At 31.3% G+C, this 20,071-nt stretch overlaps 1 protein-coding gene across 1 annotated transcript; it reads right to left on the reverse strand.

Moving 5' to 3' along the window:
• Positions 1-1,289: 1,289 nt before the first annotated feature.
• Positions 1,290-2,285, reverse strand: LOC124536512 (cuticle protein 19.8-like). The gene has a single exon (XM_047113067.1). The coding sequence runs from the start codon at positions 2,202-2,204 to the stop codon at positions 1,380-1,382; it is 825 nt and encodes a 274-aa protein (XP_046969023.1). The 5' UTR covers positions 2,205-2,285; the 3' UTR covers positions 1,290-1,379.
• Positions 2,286-20,071: the final 17,786 nt, after the last annotated feature.

Below are 20,071 nucleotides of genomic sequence, written 5' to 3' on the forward strand. Positions count from 1 at the left end.
TTATTATAATTATAGTCGTATGTATAACAAGAACAAAAAACTGGCTAAATAACAGTCGGATTCGGCAATAATTTCCGCTAAGCCCTTTAGGAATGGACCCTAAAAACTAAAATATATACAACTATATGTTCGCGATAATATAAATAAGAAACTATTAATATAATTTTTTTTCATAACGTCATGACCTTTTTATTGTTTAACGTTTTGATTTCCTCAGTACTTAGCTTATTACGGATACGAATAAGTTCCTAAATTAAATAATACTTTTTTATTGGCTCGAGCCATGATTCAAATCGATCAATATAAAAAATCATTTAATTTAAGAACTTTTCAATAACAGCCTGGAGTAAAGTAATTGATAGTCACTTGCGCATTAACCTCTCTACGGTTGGAATCGTCTTATTGGTGATATGATTGGTCTATGAGAAAAATGAAGTAGTCAGTACACCTGTGTTGGGCACATGCTTTTACACGAATATCATTTCTATAAATGCTTTTAAGATCAAAAGTCAGTAATTATATATATTGAATGTTGTACATTTAAAATATCAGTTATATATATCAGTTTTATATTATATGTTTGTTTTATGGTATAGGTTGGCGGACGAGCATATGGGCCACCTGATGGTAAGTGGTCACCATCGCCCATAGACAATGACACTAAGAAATATTTTTCCTTACATTGTCAATGTGCTACCAACCTTGGGAACTAAAATGTTTAAAATTATTGTTTTTATAAATAATTTAAAAATATATTGAAAATAGAAGCCTTACTGCATATACTTGTAGGTAAATTATAAAGATTTGGGTGGACTATACAGGTCAGTTTCATGCACAAAATATTTGACGCTTGTGGGTGCACGAATATTTAATAGTCTATCTTTGAACTAAAAACTACTAACTCATATTTGTTATACGTATTCATATATTTTCGTATAAGCAAGTTGAAGCTGTCTGTTAAGTTGATTGAATTGAACTTGATTTGATGACTCATACCATGTAAAATATAATATAATAAATAAATAATAAACAAAGATTTTTTTAAATGAGTAAGGTACTTTTTGTTCATGACGAATTTTGAGCATTTGAAATGTAATTTAAAAATAAGTTATAAAGTATTATGTAACAGTAAAATACTTAAAATACATCGTTTTAATTATTATGTGAAAAGTTTGAAATGTAATTTTTATATTATTATTTCTGTATTTTTCTACAGTAATGATTTATTTAGTATTGTCTGGAATTATTTTAATTTTTTGTTAAGACAAAATTGGAATAGTAAAAGTAAAGAAGTTTTCTTGTTTAATATTTTATTATTTATAAATATTTTTTTTATTATTTTAAATATTGCATTAATAGGAGTTCGCCAGATTTGCTCTTCACCAACCATGAACTAAGTGACCAGCACCATGAGCCAAAGGAGCGGCGTGGACGAGGGGAGCGGAATGGTAGAGGGGGGCAGCGACGACACTGTGGGCAACAGGGGCGACAGCAGCGACGGTGATGGCGGGGCTGGTGCGCACATCAACACGGGACTGGTGGGATACCGCGGCAGGGGCGATGGCGTGAGCTACGACGGGCGCAGCGACAGCGTGAGACAGCACTGGGGCGGCCACGGCGTGAGACACGACAGCGGGGCTGGAGATGACATCAACGCGGGACTGGTGAGACACGGCAGAGGGGGCGAGGATTGGAGCGCTGTAGGCAATGTGTCCCAGGGAACGTTTCTTGAGGTAGTGACCGTGTCCAGCGAGTCCGTGTCCAGCGAGTCCGTGGGCGACGAGTCCGTGAGCGGAGTGTCCCAACCAAGGAGCGGCGAGGGAGTGAGCACTGAGGACGGGAGCGGCAGCTACGACGGGAGCGGCGTGAGCTACGATGGCGGGGCTGGTGCGCACGTCCACACGAGACTGGTGGGACACAGCGGCAGCAGGAGCGGCGACCACTGCGGGGGCGACGATGGCGGAGTGAGCGATGGGGGCGGCTACGACGGCAGCGTGGGCCAAAGGAGCGTAAGCGGCGTGTCCAACGGGCTCCAGAGCCTTAGCCTGCAGGTGGACGGCGCGAGCGTTGATGACTTCAGCGGTGTCGAGGGGACGACCGTGGGGGTCCAGCACCAGCGCGGGGTGATGCGCGGGCTGCGCCAACGGGATGATTGAGCCGCAAGCCACAGCGGCGAGAGCAAAGAACACCACCAGCGATTGCATTGTAAACGTGGTCTGTGTTTTTCTGACGAACTAGATCACTTCAAACCGTTCTCGGCCGACTGATAAATTCGACTCGCGTTCAACCATATTTATACTGAACGGACATAATTAAAAAGTAAGGCAATTTCAGTGGGTAATTGGTCAGTAATGCTAGAACAATGTCAGGTGTCAATAAAATGTTTGACCTCGGAGCGCTTGGCGGTCATAATAAAAGAATTTCGTGGTCACAGCATGTAGTGCGCAACGTGTGTGAGTCTTACCTATGCAGCGATAACATCGGTTAGCTAACCGACGACGTTGTAGGATTTTAAAAAGTACATTTTTAAAGCTTTGCTTGAGTTATTTTAGTTTTGTGCGTTATGGCCGTCTTATTTAGTATAAATTTGCAATATCTTCGAGTCTATATGCGATTAAGCTATTTCGAAATATGCAGTTGCACAGTTGTTCAAAATTCAGGTTAGCCCATAGATATCCTATAATTCATTCACTAGTAAATTTATATAGAATGAGAATAGAAAGGCAGCCTTGTTTGTGCAAGCAGCGTCGGGTATACACAAAGAAAGGTAGGTATTGGCCGGCCTCTCAACTTAGCCGCTGTCGATACCTACACAAGTACAAGGAACTTATTATACCTACTTACTTACTCATAGACTATTTCATGTCTGTTTTGTTCCGGGTTTTTTGATACGTATACAAAAGTGTTATTGTCATTGAATTTAATGAAAAAAATACTGTTTTAAAAGTTAGAATAACTTCTAATGTAATAAAAAAAGTACAATTTACTAAATGTATTGAAGACATATTGAATAAATTGTGTTAATATATTGGTATTAACACAATTTAAGTTGTTTTAATTTTATCGCAATCTGTTTTTGAATATCATTAATAAGAATTAATTAGATAGACTTTAATGTTTACGAAAATGCAGCTTTAAGAAATTTCAGAAGTAATATTATGAATGGCAGAAAGTTTACAATAGATTATTTTATCTGTTATAATTCAGATTCAATTAAGTTAACGATTCTTTTTTCTTTCAAACTGAGTGCGTAGATACTCTGTTATAAATAGATCGTTTAATGCGTCGTAATGTGATGAAAATGTGCAGAAAAAAACCGTTTTAGTTTAATTGCTGTTTACTTCCAAATACAGGATTAATAAGAGGAGTTATTTAAATAGAGAAACCTTATTTTTTTTAGTTAGAGCATTGTACTCAGATCTTGGTGATCCGCAATTATGAGTAACGTTAGTAGCCATTAGAGAAATGAACTACGTATACAAGCATATATAATATCATGTAGTTGAGTTACTTATATTAGTATAGGTAACTGTTGCCTATTAAAATGAAACATTACGGATGTCGGAGGGTGGGTGTCGTGAGATAAAGGATCTACTCGATTGTTTCTCAGAACTTGTTTATTGTCGCAGTCGGTACGTGCATTTACATTTATTACTAAACCTCCACATTAATTATTCCTTATGAATTTTAGTACTGGAAGTTCAACAAAACTTTCTTTAACACAAAATTTTAACAATATTTTGACTTTGAATTTGTGTAATCATTACATTGTATAAAACAAAGTTACGTACCGCTGTCTGTATGAAAGAAAGATTTCGATACAGATTTTTTTAATAAATAGAGTGATCCAAGAAGGTTTTTTTTATACTGTTTTTGCACATATATGGATGATATAAAAAAAGAAAACTAATAATTTTAGAAGTTTCTAATGTGATGTGTTTAATACACAAATTCTGTAGTATATTTAATATCAGTATTGCACCCGTGCGAGCCCGGGGCTGGTCTCTAGTATTAAATAAATCTTAACGTATCTGGTTACAAGAATTCCCAGTATGAGGAAAAAAAAATACTATAAGTGGTTTCGTTTTTGTCTATTTGTACATTTAGTCTCTCTCTGTTGAAGCATTGCTTTTTTGTGTTTCTTTTTTCGAGCATTTATCAGTATCGTTAGTCAATAAAAAATATATGATTATGTTGCTAAATATGCTTAGTGTTTATGGTGCATATGATGGAGCCACAACAGGGCTAGACCGCATTACTGTCTATACGGTGACAACGGCACCGCGCATAAACCTCAACTATTCATTAATAGAGACCACAATCCAGTAAGGCAATAATTAAATAATTAAAGTGATTAGTCATACATGTGCTTACGTCTTTTAATTAACTGTAGTCAATTCCTTATATCAGTGTTACCAGTAACTAAAAATAGTGTACTTAATCAAAATACTCTATCAATAAATGCGATATTACAAGTGGAGAAGAAGACGAATAATATATATATATATATATATATATATATATATATATATATATATATATATATATATATATATATATATATATATATATATATTTACTAAACAATCTTTCAGCATACTTGAAAGTATGATTACATAATATACACTTCATATGTTTGTTTAAGTTATATGTTACAATTACATTTTGAAGCAGATACATTATAGTCGTGTAACAGAATTGCGGAAGGGTAATGTATATAAAGTTGTGGTCTTGCAATCCGGGGCAGTTTCAGCGCGAAGTAAACTAACCCTATAATAATCATATTGTTAATATTAAAGCTTCTGTCTTAAAAACAGACTTATAAATAAGAATTATACTTATATGCAGATAACATTCGCAGCTTCAAATTTTGTGTTTTGTGGTAAAGATTAGTATAAACTATAATTAAACCATTACCATTATACGTTAACATAAACCATTTGGTTAATATTCATTTGACATATTATTCTGTACTGAATTTAAAAAAGGTAAACTGTAATCAATTTTAGTTTTTCATTATTATTATTTGTGCTACAAGGCAATTATTAATAAAATTGATATTACCATTTAATATTTCATTATTTGTATTATCTACGAGAATAATTTGTATTCAAAGAATCGCAGTTGGAATCTCGACATTGTACTGTGGAATTTGGAATTACATTGTAATAATAAAGTTCCGTGTCGTTGCCCTGTCAAGGCGTCGTCATTATTATTGAGATATAACACAATTATTTGTAATAATGAAATAATTATAACCAATTGTACTATTTTGGTTGTTTCGAATTACGTCAATAATTTTGCTTGTATTGTGTATTATGTATGTGTATACATATATTTATATATAAACTTGTAACTAGTGATCGCCCAGTGATTAAAATTTCGTACTTAATTCCAAATAAAAATGAGATTGAGAAGTTTTAAAGAAGTATATACTATATTAAAAAAAAACTGTATTAATAAGGCGTGGTACTCGATAAAGGATCATGTTGATGATATGTGGAAGTAGTGACAACATAGAAAACTAATGGTAATCTTCATCGACTCGGCCGGGAATCGAACCTGGGACTTTGACTGGAGTGGCGTACCCATGAAAACCGGTGTACACACCACTCGACCGTCACATATTATATATATGTATATATGCATATAATATGTATAATTTTTGGTTATAAGATTACTTATTACGCATGTCTAAGGTTATTATATGCTAAATATAAGTATAAAGGTACGGATCGCAATATAAACTGGGCCGCTTTATTCTGTAATATAAAATACCCTTTTGTATGCGTCGTACGACTTCGCGAAAAAGGAGGCCTCGCTCTCATTACGACATTGAGAGTTAAAACAAACGACATCCAAATGAGGTTTTGGATATTAGTTCAACATCTTTTAAGTATTCAGTAGGTCTTGTCAACCTTATTTAATTTTGTACTTGGCATTTTGTAAGATATTTAGGTATAATTTTGAATTTTATGTTACGCAAGGCGGATATGAGACTTTCAGTTAAAAATTAACTTATATATTTAAGAAAAGATGAATTTAATAGCTTAAAATTTATCAAAAAAATAATAATAATTGTAGCCTGGGTGTCAGTGGCAGATAACTGATATAATAATATTCCTTATTATATCAGTTATCTGCCACTGAAAGTCCCGTCATAATCGGTCCAGCCGTTCCATAGATTAGCCGAAACAAACAGACAGACAAAAATTGTAAAACTTGTTATTTTGGTATATGTACCGTGTATACACATTTGCATTGAGTAAAAAAGGCTAATTTTAATATCACAAACAGACACTCAATTTGTATTTATATGTATAGATTGATTGTAATAAATCTTAAAGCGACATTGCACCAACTTGTCTTTTAATAATAATAATAATTGGCTCCAAAACACAATACGACTGGTTACTTTGCGGAAGAATGTTGTTTAAATTCTTTGACGTATTTGATTGCGATAATAATATATTTAGTTGACGAAAATTGTAATAAAATAATTAGAAGTAGGTAGTAAGTAGTCGACTTAACTTTTTTTATATATTATGTATATACCTAATGCTGTAATTTTATGTGTATAATATTTTTTTTGTTTTCATTAGCCGTCGTTTATTTATTTATTGGTAAATCAATAATAGCTTCGACAAAATGGTTCCCGACTACGATAAATTGCGATCGTGCAAATTTTAATAAATTTCTAAGGTTTATAATATAAGGACTTTGGCAAATTAGTTGTGAGTATTTGAAACATTGTACCATGTTCAATGATAAATGATTGAATGAAAACAGTAATACAAGCGCATTATCGGCTGGTATCTTTATCAAAAAAATAGTATAGATGATCATAGCAACGAATTGTATTTCTCTATAACTTGTGTATGCACTTATCACCGACTGTGTATAATAAATATTATATTTTTTTTTTTTTTTAATAGCTAGATATATATTTTCACTCTTTTATCTAAATGTTAGGGAGACTGACGAATTAGTAAACAGTAATTATTTACTTTATACAAAAAATACCCTTCCTAAAATATTTGTAAGAAACGATTTAGAAAAAAAATTGTTAAGAATATTTCTTTACGAGGCACGATTGATGGGATAGCGAAGTGAAATGAACGGAAAAAGGTCGTCAACCTTGATTCAACGTTAAGCCGCAAATAGGAACTATTTACACCCCGACCTTTGTGAACCCATCATAAGGACATTAATGTCATTTAAATTTCTAAACCTGGAAGTTTCTTATCACTGTTAAACGTGTAAGCCATATACATTAAGATTAAAAGCCGATACCATATTCACTACGGATTTTGTTGTTCTTAACTAAATCGTTATATAAAGTCTATTAGAAATTTGCGGATTTGTGTTACATGAACATCAAATTATTCTAAATAAGAAGTTACTGAAATGATAATGTACTTGATGTTAGTTTTACTTGTATGTAATTAATAAATTCAGAATGTAAACAAGCTCAGGAAGCCGATTTTAACCTTCTAACTGTATCGAATGTGATACTTTAAAGTGTACATTTACATTTGACAATACATTTTGTTGTAATGACAATGAAATCGGTATGCGGTTAAAGATCTCTTCAATACCTGTTTAAATATTTCTCGAGTTTGTTTTGTTTTAACAAATCTTGTAGATTATATTTTGGAGAATTTAAGTAAAATTAAGTTTTACTGTGAACACAACACGATCATATATCGTGTATAATGTAATATAATTCAGAAAAAAGTTACAAAGAATGTATATGAGTAAATAAGAAAGTATAAATATTAAAATGAATTACTAGACATACATATATAGGCGGGGACGGGCATTTAGTCCACCGGATGATAAGTGGTTACCATCGCCAATGCGCTACTAACTATGGGGAGTAAGAAGTTATTTTCCTTGTGCTTGTAGGTTCAAAGGTTCATTCACCCAACAAATCGGTACATAATACTAAGTGTTACAGTTTGAGGGTAATATGGGTGGTAGCTGCCTATACGGCCTTAGGCCGTACGGCCAAGTAACATATGTAACCTTATAATGATGTTCGTTTATTTTTTTTATTTAAAATCATTCAAGGTAAGTTTAATTCACATACAGATTGTTGCAAATATTTCGCTATTGTTGTGCTTGCTTAATCGTAATTATATATCTATGTTTCACAACAGAATATCGTGTGTGACGTGTGTTCCTGCAACGTTTAATTATTTTTTTACTTATGTAAATCTCCAAATTTATATCATATAATAAAACCGTAACGAATGTTAATAAAAAAGTCGTTATTATTTATAATGAGTCAAGATTATTTCTTTAAATATTGTCTGCGTACGCTGCGGCCGCCTCTTTATATCTGTACTTTATGTGATATTGGTAATTATGACAGTGAGGGAGAAAATCGTCGCGCCCTTGTGCTTCCTTCTTGCTTTCTGTGATAAACAAGGTTTACAATGGTCTGTAATGATATTTATGCGATCATATATAATTTTTTGTCATTATCTTATTTATTTTTATGACTAAGTGCATAAATTACATGTATATCAACCTTGTTATTTCCCCTTCACAACCTTTAAACTTGTTACGCAGAGTAAATAATGTAGTATATTTGTAAAAGTGAAAAATAAACTGATTTATGTACACTATATAAAGCAATTGCAAATCATTACATAGCATAAACTAAAGTCGCTTACAGCTGTCTGTCCCTATGTATGCTTTGATCTTTAAAATTACGCAACGGATTTTGATGCGGTTTTTTTTAATCGATAGTGGATTCAACGCTAAGGTGTTCTTTACTATATTATTCATGTGTTATATACATGAACATGTATATTGTAAAGAAATATTGATAATTTGAGAAGTTTCCAATGCGATGTCGTAAATAAACAAATTCTGTAGTATATTTAGTATACGTATTACACCCGTGCGAAGCAGGGCCAGTCGCTAGTAATATAATATAATGTAAAGTATTTTTAATCGTGTTCGAGTAATCAAAATAAGAAAAAAATCTTAAGATTTCAATGTATAATTTCGATAAGAAATATCTAGAAAAATAGGAATTTATGAAATACGATTCACCGCGGTCTACATTTTTAAAAATAACAAAAATAAAAATTTGCTCGTCAATTAAAATAATTAGTAAAAATAATTATAATATAATGAATAGAAAATTATGAGAGCGTATACATCAGAATATACTACATAACGAAGCATGTTTGGAACTAGGTTTCATTAAAAAAAAACGTTTAGAGTTATGTTGATCTAGTAAAATATTGCATTATTTTTTTATTATTATATATATTACTATCGTTATTACCATCTGTGAGTATAATTTAAAACGCTTAAAACTGTATTTTTGTATATCTTATTTAGTAGCAATTGTAATTAATTTGCTGACTAATTATCACATATATTTTCGAGGCTGTCATTTGTTTTAAAAATTGTTAAGTATTGATACATCGCTGTATATTTGCGTGTGTGTATGCTACTACAGTACATCAATGAAAACCGCATCCAAATCGGTTAAATCAATGCTACTGTTAGCAAGTACCTCCAGTATTTTATTGTATATGTATTTTTTCCCAATTATCTTCCGTCTTCAGATTTCGATTAGTTACGATTTTATTATATGTATATAGATTTTAAATTTATATAGGGGAAAACACGTTCTAGAGTGGAGACCGCGTCTCGGCAAACGTAGTGTAGGACGTCCTTAGGCACGGTGGAGTGACGATTTACGCAAGGCGGCAGACAGGAGCTGGATGCGAGTAGTCGGAGAAAGACCACAGTGGCGTGCACTTGGAGAGGCCTATGTCCAGCAGTGGACGAAAACGGGCTGATGATGATGATGATGATGATATAGATTTTCTTTGATGTACCATGATACACAGTTTTAGCAGCAACCTTAGCCATTTATTTATTTCATTCACGTAAATATTTACTGTTTGAAGTGAATATATAACAGTCCATTATTTCTCTTTATGTGTAATTAGTTAATCGACTCCTGTAAAATAACTCTAATTAGGTAACATTTTACATACATTATTAAATCTGGTATTATTTATTTAATTAAGTTTAAAAAATAATATGTATCCACGTAAAATATAACAAAATGTTATCAACAGTTAAAGGCGTTAAATATTAAAATAAACCAATAATATTCCACGTTTAAGTGTTATATTATTAATACGAATAAATTATAAAGATGATTCCTTTGGTATAAAATCATAGTAACCACATTTAATTCGTCATCCTTCTAAATATTGAACTCCAGTTTATACTCTCCGTACAAATTAGGTACGTTGATTCTCGTGATCAAAGTCTTCCACGTGGTAAGAGTCCTGGAAATAAAAAAAAAAATTGATAACCAATGGAATAAATGACAAAAAAGAAAAGTTTTAATAATAAAACAATTAAACTATTTACGATACAATAAGTGACTTTCATTTACGCTAAAAAAATCTTTATTAAAATTAATTGTTAATGTTGATCTGCCTAAGATTTTTTTATTTATTATTATGTAAATATTATATAAATATTATGTACGTTTGTTACATTGTACATTATTGTTCTGGCTTTGCTCATGCCGGTGGCTTCGTCTGTGTGAAAGTAGGTTTTAACGCACCCCTGATCTTTAAAGGTCAATAACTTTTATCACTATCAGCCAATTTTATTAAAACAAAGGCTAAACATTGATCCAAGATAAGCCTAATCTATCTGTAAAGAAAATCCTGTAAGTTGTTTCAGAAGGCGTATAAATACAATAAAATATATTATTTTTATAGAAATGCTCCCTTGTGTCTTGTTACCCTTTATTATATAACATACGGTTTTCACTTGTTTTGTATGTATTTATATTAATAAAATATATAGATAAATGATCTATTTGAAAAAAAAATCAAGTCGTAATATATGTTCAAAGCTTTGATTTTTGAGAAACCAGCAAGAAGTCGTAATAAAAACGAATTTAATTAAAAATTGCGGAACTCTTATTTCAACTTTGAATAGTTATACTGAAAATGAAATAACTTCCTACAGATTTATTTGATATGATATAGATCAGTCAAAAAGATAAAATAACAGTAAGCTTACAATAATTAGCATAAACCTGTAAACTTCTATGATTTAATCAAGGGAAAATCAAATTTAAATAAGTATCATCGACTATACGTTTGCTTTGACTATACGCTTGTTTCATGGTCAAATGTGATAAGTTTTTGCATTTTCCTCCTAAATAGTGAAGTTTATAAAGATATAAAAAAGTAAAATGAGGACAGCAAAATGCCCTCTCCTTTTCTGCAAATTGAAATAAGATACATACAGATATCCTCACGATGTTTTATGAAATATAAACACAAATAAAGCACATGAAAATTCAGTGGTTTTGAAGTCTGGCTTTCTTGATTATCTTTGTTCATAATGCAACGCTGTTCTACTTAACTATAGTACAACACAACTTAAATGTAGCATCGCCAAAATTCGTAAAACCGATCACATCCGAATTGAGTACGCTATCCCAAATTATCTATATTTTTTCTCATGTGTATATGATCTTTAAACAAACGTGATAACTTGTAATATCATATGACCTAATATATTCGTCAATTTTGCTATTTCTATTGGTCGTGTAAATCAGCAGTAATCGGTTTTATTTTAATTTTTTTGCATTTTCCGATGCTACATTTAATTTGGGTCGTACTATACTTATACCCATTTTTACTCTAAAATTCCGCTGACAACTTTCTAAAGACATTCATCGCCGACATTCAAACGAAGAATATCATAGACTATTTACAAGAACTTAACCAATGAGATCGCAACAATTCAATGACAAAGATTTATATTTGTCTTTACTCCCCTAGTGGTCGGAGAGATACGTAGTAATATTAAGTTTCGACAACTTACTTGTAAGTATATTTTGTTTACACATTACTGATAAATAATTGTTTATACATTGTATATTATGAGTTAAACTTACAGATGTTATTGGACAATCTACAAAACATATGGCGTTCAGGAAATCATCAATGACATTTCTCAGAGTAACATGGAACGCTTCGCAAAGCGGTTTTTTCATTAGGAATGAGCCTTGTTTGCATCCTCCTTCTTTTTTCAAAGCTCCCTTAAATTAAATCTGTAAATAAAGTCACAAGGAATCGTTGATTTGGCGTTGGCCCTTTTATTGAAATTTTAGACTGCCCAACCTCTCAATATAAACTTCGAAAACGTACGATAGCCCAAACAACACAAACCAGTAAAACGGGTAAAGATAATTAAGTATTTGAAAAGCAAACGATTTCAATATTTACATTTTACATGTTGTTTATTAACGTTTCCAACAACGTAACGTTTACAGTTATCTCTGCAAAAGTAAAAAATAAACAAACAAATAAATTGTAATCGTCACGAGAAGATTCTAAGCATCGAAATTGAGAGTTATTAAAAGAAAGATGAAATAAATAAAAACAGATATTTTACTGTCTATAAATTAATATACAACCCCCAACCGGCTACGCATTTTCGTAATATATGTATTATAAGTGCTGATATAGTAATTAAGTATATACGCTGGAAATAGTATGGAAGTGTAGAACAGTGTTAGCGTTGGTATAAATGACCTTATGCTTTATGTTGTTACGACATTCGAGTCAAATTAAACCTCAAAACTCCCGAACATTATTTCAAATTTTGTATCGTTGTCACATTGTATAAAAAATATCTTATCTACTCGTATGAATGATATAAATGATAGAATAATTTGAATAAAATCTTTAATGAGTCACTAAAATCTTATTCTGTTTCGAAGTTGATATTAAAAACGTAAATGGTCCCGTTGAATTTTCTTTGGGTCACGATAATTTCAATGCCCCTTTTTTGTTCTGATGGGCCCTGCAATTTATCATAAAGTATATTGGGTATTACATATTTAGATTTTTTTTCTTATTTCAACTTACCAACATACGATTACTTGGAGCACGCTTAAATAATATAATAATAAATATAATCCAGGAATAATGTAACAATCGACACATTGTCAGTTCATTAAAATAACTCTTTATTGTTCGATTTTTTATTATTGGCGTATTTATTTTCGTTTGATCACGATAAGTGATTGCTATGAAATGACTTCTATTCACTACATTTTTTCAATTGGTATCTTATCAATAAATATAGTCTAGTTTAAGCGTTTGTTATTTTATACCACGTGTATTACTTCGTGACAATATTACAATTCATATTGCTATTCAAGATAATGGTTTCGTTGTTAATGAAAAGTGCATTTTTTCAAGCTCTAAACGAAAGAATAAAAACCAGATTTTGAAGTTTAAATTAATGCCATGCATTTAAAAAGACCAATGCTTCAAATTAACAAGGCATAGTAAACATTGCAAAGTTCGAGCTATTACTGGGATGGCGATGTAAGTCCCCATCATCTATGGGATGTAAAAAGGAGAAACAAATGGACCTTATTGTAGATTACCGTACCTTACAATGTGAAGGGTAACATCAGATATGTTTAAATCTATTTTGGTAATAGTAACATTAACATTATAATCTCAGAAAATTGATGCTAAAAAAAAGGATGCTACCATTTGACGGCCTGTAGTATCGTGTGCGTTCCCCGGCTTCCTGTCACACGCTTCCGTCTCTTTTCACGTAATTGCTTCCTCAGGTTGCAGGAAAGATGATAAATGAAAAATGAAATGAAAACAATAAATATGGTTTTTGTTATTTTCTTATTTCGTGGTTTAAAACAGGACCAGCATAAGGACAGCATAAGCATAGACGAAAGTTACCTCAAAATAAATACAAAAATAAAAGCCTGTGTTTATTAAAAGTAATGGTAATTTAAACATTTTTATGTCTAAGTGTTTCGCAGTCTAAATACCTAACGTGTTGTAAAAAATGATAATGTAACTTACAATTCACACCTTATTAGGAATAATTGCTTTACAGTCCGCTAATATGCCTTTATATGTGAACTGATTGTATCTGTATGCATGAGAGTTTCATTTTTGCTACTAACATTATTTTTTCTTTTACTTGTGGCGAATAAAGTAATCAAGCAATGACATATTAGCTTATCTGTATATTTTTATTTATTTTCTGTGTACTGTTATTCTGTTATTTAAGGAGCGTGTGTATTTTTTCTTAAGTAAATATTAAAACATTTCAACTTAGAACGTAGTCATACGTTAAACAGCGTATGATTCCGTTCTAAGTTAAAATGTACTTAAGATGTGGTCATTTAAAAGTTATTTTATGATAACCATGTTCTAAGTTAAAGCTAGATCGCCGGAAAACGGTATTCGAACAGTTATAATAATCGACCTTGGCCAAGATAGTCTTTGTGAATTGCATAGCACTCAACATTTTAGGAGTTAATGTCATCACGAAACTTCAAAACAATTAATAAGACAACAAATGTCAGTGTTCCATTGCAATTCCATTGATTGAAAACTTAAAATATTTTTTAGTTTAATTAGTAGAGCAAGTCAGCTTCCTCTGAGTGATTACCATAACCATTCTTACTGAAGGAAATATGATGGGAACTAAGGTGAAGGAGTCACCCTTAAAACTAAACAATGCTAATTTTAATTGTTTGACGGATTTTATAGAAAACCTTTTAAACGAGAACGAGGATTTAATTTAACGCGTACCAAAAAATGCTTATTTTACTTAAAAAAAAAAAAAAACTAAATAAAATCTTTTTACAAAAGTTAATCAGATTGATTAGGTTTATAACTTTTTATTTTTTCTTAATATCAGTAGAGTAAAAAGGCTTTCATATAATATTTGCGCAATAAATGCGAATATTTGCAGCGGAAATAGGATCCGTTCTGGTATTGCGTACCAAATGTTTTCTATAAATACTTATATCCTGCCTTGAATTAGCACAAGTAAAAGTTGAATGTCAATGATGTAAGTTAGAGGGTTATTTCATCACCCAACCTAATGGCCCTAAGAAATAAATTAATAACCCACAAACATAAAGCTGTAATCACACCAAGTATTTTGAAACAAGTCGTAACATTAAATTTGGGTTAAGGATGTTATGACATATTTTACCATGCCCTGGAAATGTTTTCGATGATTTCAATAAATGAATTGCCACATAATACCATATTTGACTCTATGTTGTTATTAAAAGGCTAAGTTTTTTATAAAAATATAGATCTATTTTAAAACGAAATCGCTTCCAATGCGTTAATTTTTTTTAAATAAAATAAACTTTTCTAATACAATTTTATTTGTATTTTACCATTGGCTCTACTCTTAGTCGTATTACTTACTCATACTATTGCATTTTTATAATAATTTAATGTAGAGGGACGCGTTTTGTGAGTAAATAAAGCAATTATTTTTATAATTACAACATAATTTGTCAAAGTAAAGTAAAGAGTAAAGTAAAAACTGCCGACATAATGCCTCCTCTCTCATTAAGGAGAGGGTTTGGAACATATTCCACCACGCTGTTCCAATGCGGGTTGGTGGAAAGCACATGCGGCAGAATTTCGATGAAATTAGACATGCCGGTTTCCTCACGATGTTTTCCTTCACCGCCGAGGATGAGATGAATTATAAACACAAATTAAGCACATATATATAGTGGTGCTTGCCTGGGTTTGAACCCGCAATCATCGGTTAAGATGCACGCGTTCTAACCACTGGGCCATCTCAGCTCAATTTGCCAACCTTTTATACATTATATTGCTTAGATATACGATAAGAAAATTCAAAAATAACATTTGACAACAAATTGTCGCGATACCATTGGTCGAGCTTGATTAATCTATGATATTCACTATGGATTTGCAAAAAAGTAGATATAAGTAGTAAATTTTATTCATAAATATATATTAATCATAAATTATTAGTAGGGCAAAATATAGCGAAGTTATTAGCAAATCACAAAGTACGTAAATCTAAGGATTGTTATCTTTATTCGTACTTCGATTGGAATGGCCTATATACTACCCGTGGCATTTTGTTTTACCTTATCTAACACTTATAGTCTACTTTGGTTTCTACCTCTGGTTCACTGAACCGCGTTAATAAATTCTCTTCAGCAGCCTGGAATATAGGTGTTCTGTGCCTTCGATCATTGATTAATCTCAGAATTACCGTCTCCTCTGATGATGGTAGTCAACAAAGGAAATGTCTGTTTGTTCGTACTAAAATTGCTTCGTCGGATAGGATTTCGAATAATATTAAGGCATCAGCAACAGTTACGGCAGTTATCAATGCTTAGGTGATTTGGATAATATCTCTTTGACATTAATTCTTTTTTTGTGTCAAATAAAAAAAAGATTAATTTAACTTTATTATTTTAGCATTATTCACACCATTGTTATTTCTGACCATTACTCTCAAATTGAGTTCACGCAGTGTTGTAAGATTTGGCAATCATACATAATATAGATCTGCTTTCATGGATCTACGAGATCGCTCTATCTAAAAAGACATGATAAAATGTTAGCTATCTTTTGTTCTTTTGTCTAAATCGGGCACCGGTTGAAATTTATTTCTTAATCGAATAAAATAATCGTTGCTAGATTTTTATCGATAATGAACTTTCGAAATCTAGAAATTGTCAATTTTATAAGAGCTTACAACAAAACAAAATGATCTCTTTGATAAATTTGAGACCTTTATAAAATATTTATACAACAACAAACAACAACAACAACAGCCTGTAAATTCCCACTGCTGGGCTAAAGGCCTCCTCTCCGCCTCACATGAATCAGCGGTGCTTGCCTGGGTTTGAACCTGCAATCATCGGTTAAGATGCACGCGTTCTAACCACTGGGCCATCTCGACTCCCACTGGGCCATCTCGACTCAAAAATATTTATGTTAAAACGCAATTATAGATTTTTTATTAATTCCAATTTTAGAATGGCACTCGGTGTAAACAGAAGTTAACAAAAAAAGTAAGGTTTTTTTTTATTATTATTTGTACATTCAACCTTTTTAAACGTCTTTGAATTTTGTTAATATTGCTGTCTTTCAAGTTACTTATTATATAATACACTAACATCATTGGGTCGGAGTTGTTCCGAAGTTGTTTGTTTGAAGTTCATAATATGTGTGTTGGGTTAAACAATAGTAAACACATTATGAACTTAAACTTATGAAGCTAATAGTAAGATTTATGAAGGACGAGGGAATTGTTTACTTTACATTTCATTTTTATACAATATGTTTAAGTTAGTAGAGTTTATAATTAAAAACATATTCGTGAGGTTTTGTTTTATAAATACTATAATAATTAACGAATAGTTTGTTTGTTTGTATCACATGCGTTGATTACCATTCATTAACTTGAAGCTTTGTATCTATCACACTTATCCATGACTCACTTATCTCCGACCATGTAGATTCTAATTGACATTCTAATAAATAGAATACATACTTAACAAATAATAATTATTATATAAATAATATAGTTATATCGTTTATTTTAAACATTATTTATCTTAGGGAGCATTTAATAATTAACCCTGCGTAAATAAATCGTAAACCTCTGTCTCGGAAATCGAAAACAATGGAAGGTATAAAAAGGAAATAAAAAAAACCACAAACAGATCGATCACAGATTTATTTGTTCAACAATCGTATTTATTTATACGTGTCACTTATAATTCTTGTCTCTCTTTACTGGATCAAGGTAATCCGCGCGGTCGACCAGTCGCCTTAAAGGTGGAATCAGACAGTTCATTCTTCGTTCATTTTGCTAATTAAATTAAAAAAAAAATTAAAATAGTGGACAACATCACATTTATTATTCTGATCCCAATGTAAGTAGCTAAAGCACTTGTGTTGTGGAAAATCAGAAGTAATAAAGGTACCACAAACACCCAGACTCAAGACAACGTAGAAGTTAATGAATGTTTTCTGCATCGACTCGTACAGGAATCGAACTCAGGACCTCAAAGTAGCGTACCCATGGAAACTGGTATACGCACTACTCTACTACGGAGGTCGTCAAATTTACACAAAGTATTACTAGTTAACCTGTCAAATGAATTGTTCGTTGAGGCGATTCAAGGAAATAAGATATTGGAATTCGGCATAGAAATGAATACAAACTAGACTCAATTTAAGTTCTTCAGAGTGAACGTGTCTGAAATAACCTTAAGCTCCCTTGCGTAGTTACTATGTATTTGGTCACTTGTGTCGATTGTAACTTACTTTGTTCCTTATTTAGTTAAAGTAATTAAAATACATTTAATGTAATAAGGATATCCTCGATTAATACAAAGCGAGGTATTTTTTATAAAGATTCCTTTATTAAAAAAATCCTCGTTGTGTACAAAGCATAGAATTATAAATTTGTAATTAAAATTTATATGTACGATAACAAATGTGTTAATAATAATTCCTTTTTTAAGTAACATCTGCTGAGCTTGTTACTTTACATTTGAGCGTTAAGTACTAGGTTTAATATTGGGCTTTATATGTCCGTATTCGATTAAACCATTGATTTGCGCTTTTATTCATATATTACACATGTAAACTTCTTTTAACCAGACTGCATCTTAAAAAAAATCCTAACAAAGTATTTCATAAAAACGTTTTACTCATCCCTAAGAATACATTTAAGATAAAAGAAGATTCATTTAAAAAACTACAACAAAACCTATGTACATATACATGCAGTATAAACCCAATAGCCTTCATTAAACCATAAACTATCATTATTTGAAATGTAACGATTGGATAACAGTTATTATTCGGAATAAGCAAATTAATCTTACCTCTTTATAACCGTTTGTTACAGAGCCAGTTTATTTTTAGCATGGAGTTGCGCTTGTTATAAAAAAACCAGAACAAAAATCAAGAACCAGAAGCTTTTATAAACACATTATTCTGAGAAGACAAACTGGCACCGCAGATCACTATCTTGAAATGTCAGTAACGGATGTGCGACACTGACTTTAATAACTATAATATCGAAAGGATACATGCATTAAATTAAAATTAATTTATTGAATGGACAGTGTATTTTTATAAAGATTATCAATAAGTACGCGTAAAGCTTCTACATTTACTCATTGATTATCTTTGTAAAAATTATAACCAAATGTCAGCACTATCGCAAACACCATCAAAAAAAGCGTCGCCTTGTAAATCGATTTATCGAGTTCGACATTTCTTCGAGCGAAATACGAAACGAGTTCCAAAATAGCTGCAAAAAAAGTAGTATATTATTCAGCCCAATATAAAAACTACTTTTAAAGAAATAATACCACGAATATAATTTTATTTTTTCTTTAATTTCATTCGATTAAATCAGATGGAGGAAGTAGGCTGGTCATTGGTTGAACGAAGTTTTTTACAATGTGTTTATACTTGTACATAGAACATAACCTTGATTCGTTCGCCGTCCGGTCTCGTTCGATAGCGGAAATTGTTACATATTAAATTGCGTATAGCGAACAATTTGTTTTTCTTTTGTGAATTCTATTCCTGTTATATATTTAATCTAATTTATTTTATAAAATAATTATGCATTTGTTTAATTTGTTATTGTGTTAGATACATACATATACACTTATGTACATAATATTTAAACAACGAACGCAATTAAAACATATATATTAAACTAAAATTAAAAGTGTTGTGAAAACATGATGTTATTATTTAAAAATCAAGGAATTATTTTACTTTTTACTTTGCATGACCCTTGCGAAATAACTACACAAGAACTCGTGAACAAGACATTTGTAGATAATAATCGAGCACCACCAACTAAAAATAAAACCCATGGTAAATATACGGGATTAAATAACTGTAACAATAAAAAAAACTTGTTAATTTAATATCTTATACAGCTAATATTTAAATAGATAGTATTTTATTTCCATAAAGTACTTAGACCTGATATACTATTTATAAGTTACTTTTTTTTAAATGTTATACTCATTTAGTATCCAATATTATTTATTATTTTTAATGAGCGATATTATATTTTATATGTTTTGCGTTAAATTATAAGTGAAGTATAAAATATAAGACCTTTTATGTAAACTTTATCTTTTTACTTCTAGCAAATTGTAATTGTAATTCGCGACTTTCTT

Source organism: Vanessa cardui, chromosome 16, assembly GCF_905220365.1.
Source record: "Vanessa cardui chromosome 16, ilVanCard2.1, whole genome shotgun sequence".
Taxonomy (NCBI): Eukaryota; Metazoa; Arthropoda; class Insecta; order Lepidoptera; family Nymphalidae; genus Vanessa; species Vanessa cardui.

Coding starts and splice junctions, on each gene's coding strand:
- LOC124536512 (XM_047113067.1), bottom strand. CDS start 2,204: ATGCAATCGCTGGTGGTGTTCTTTGCTCTCGCCGCTGTGGCTTGCGGC.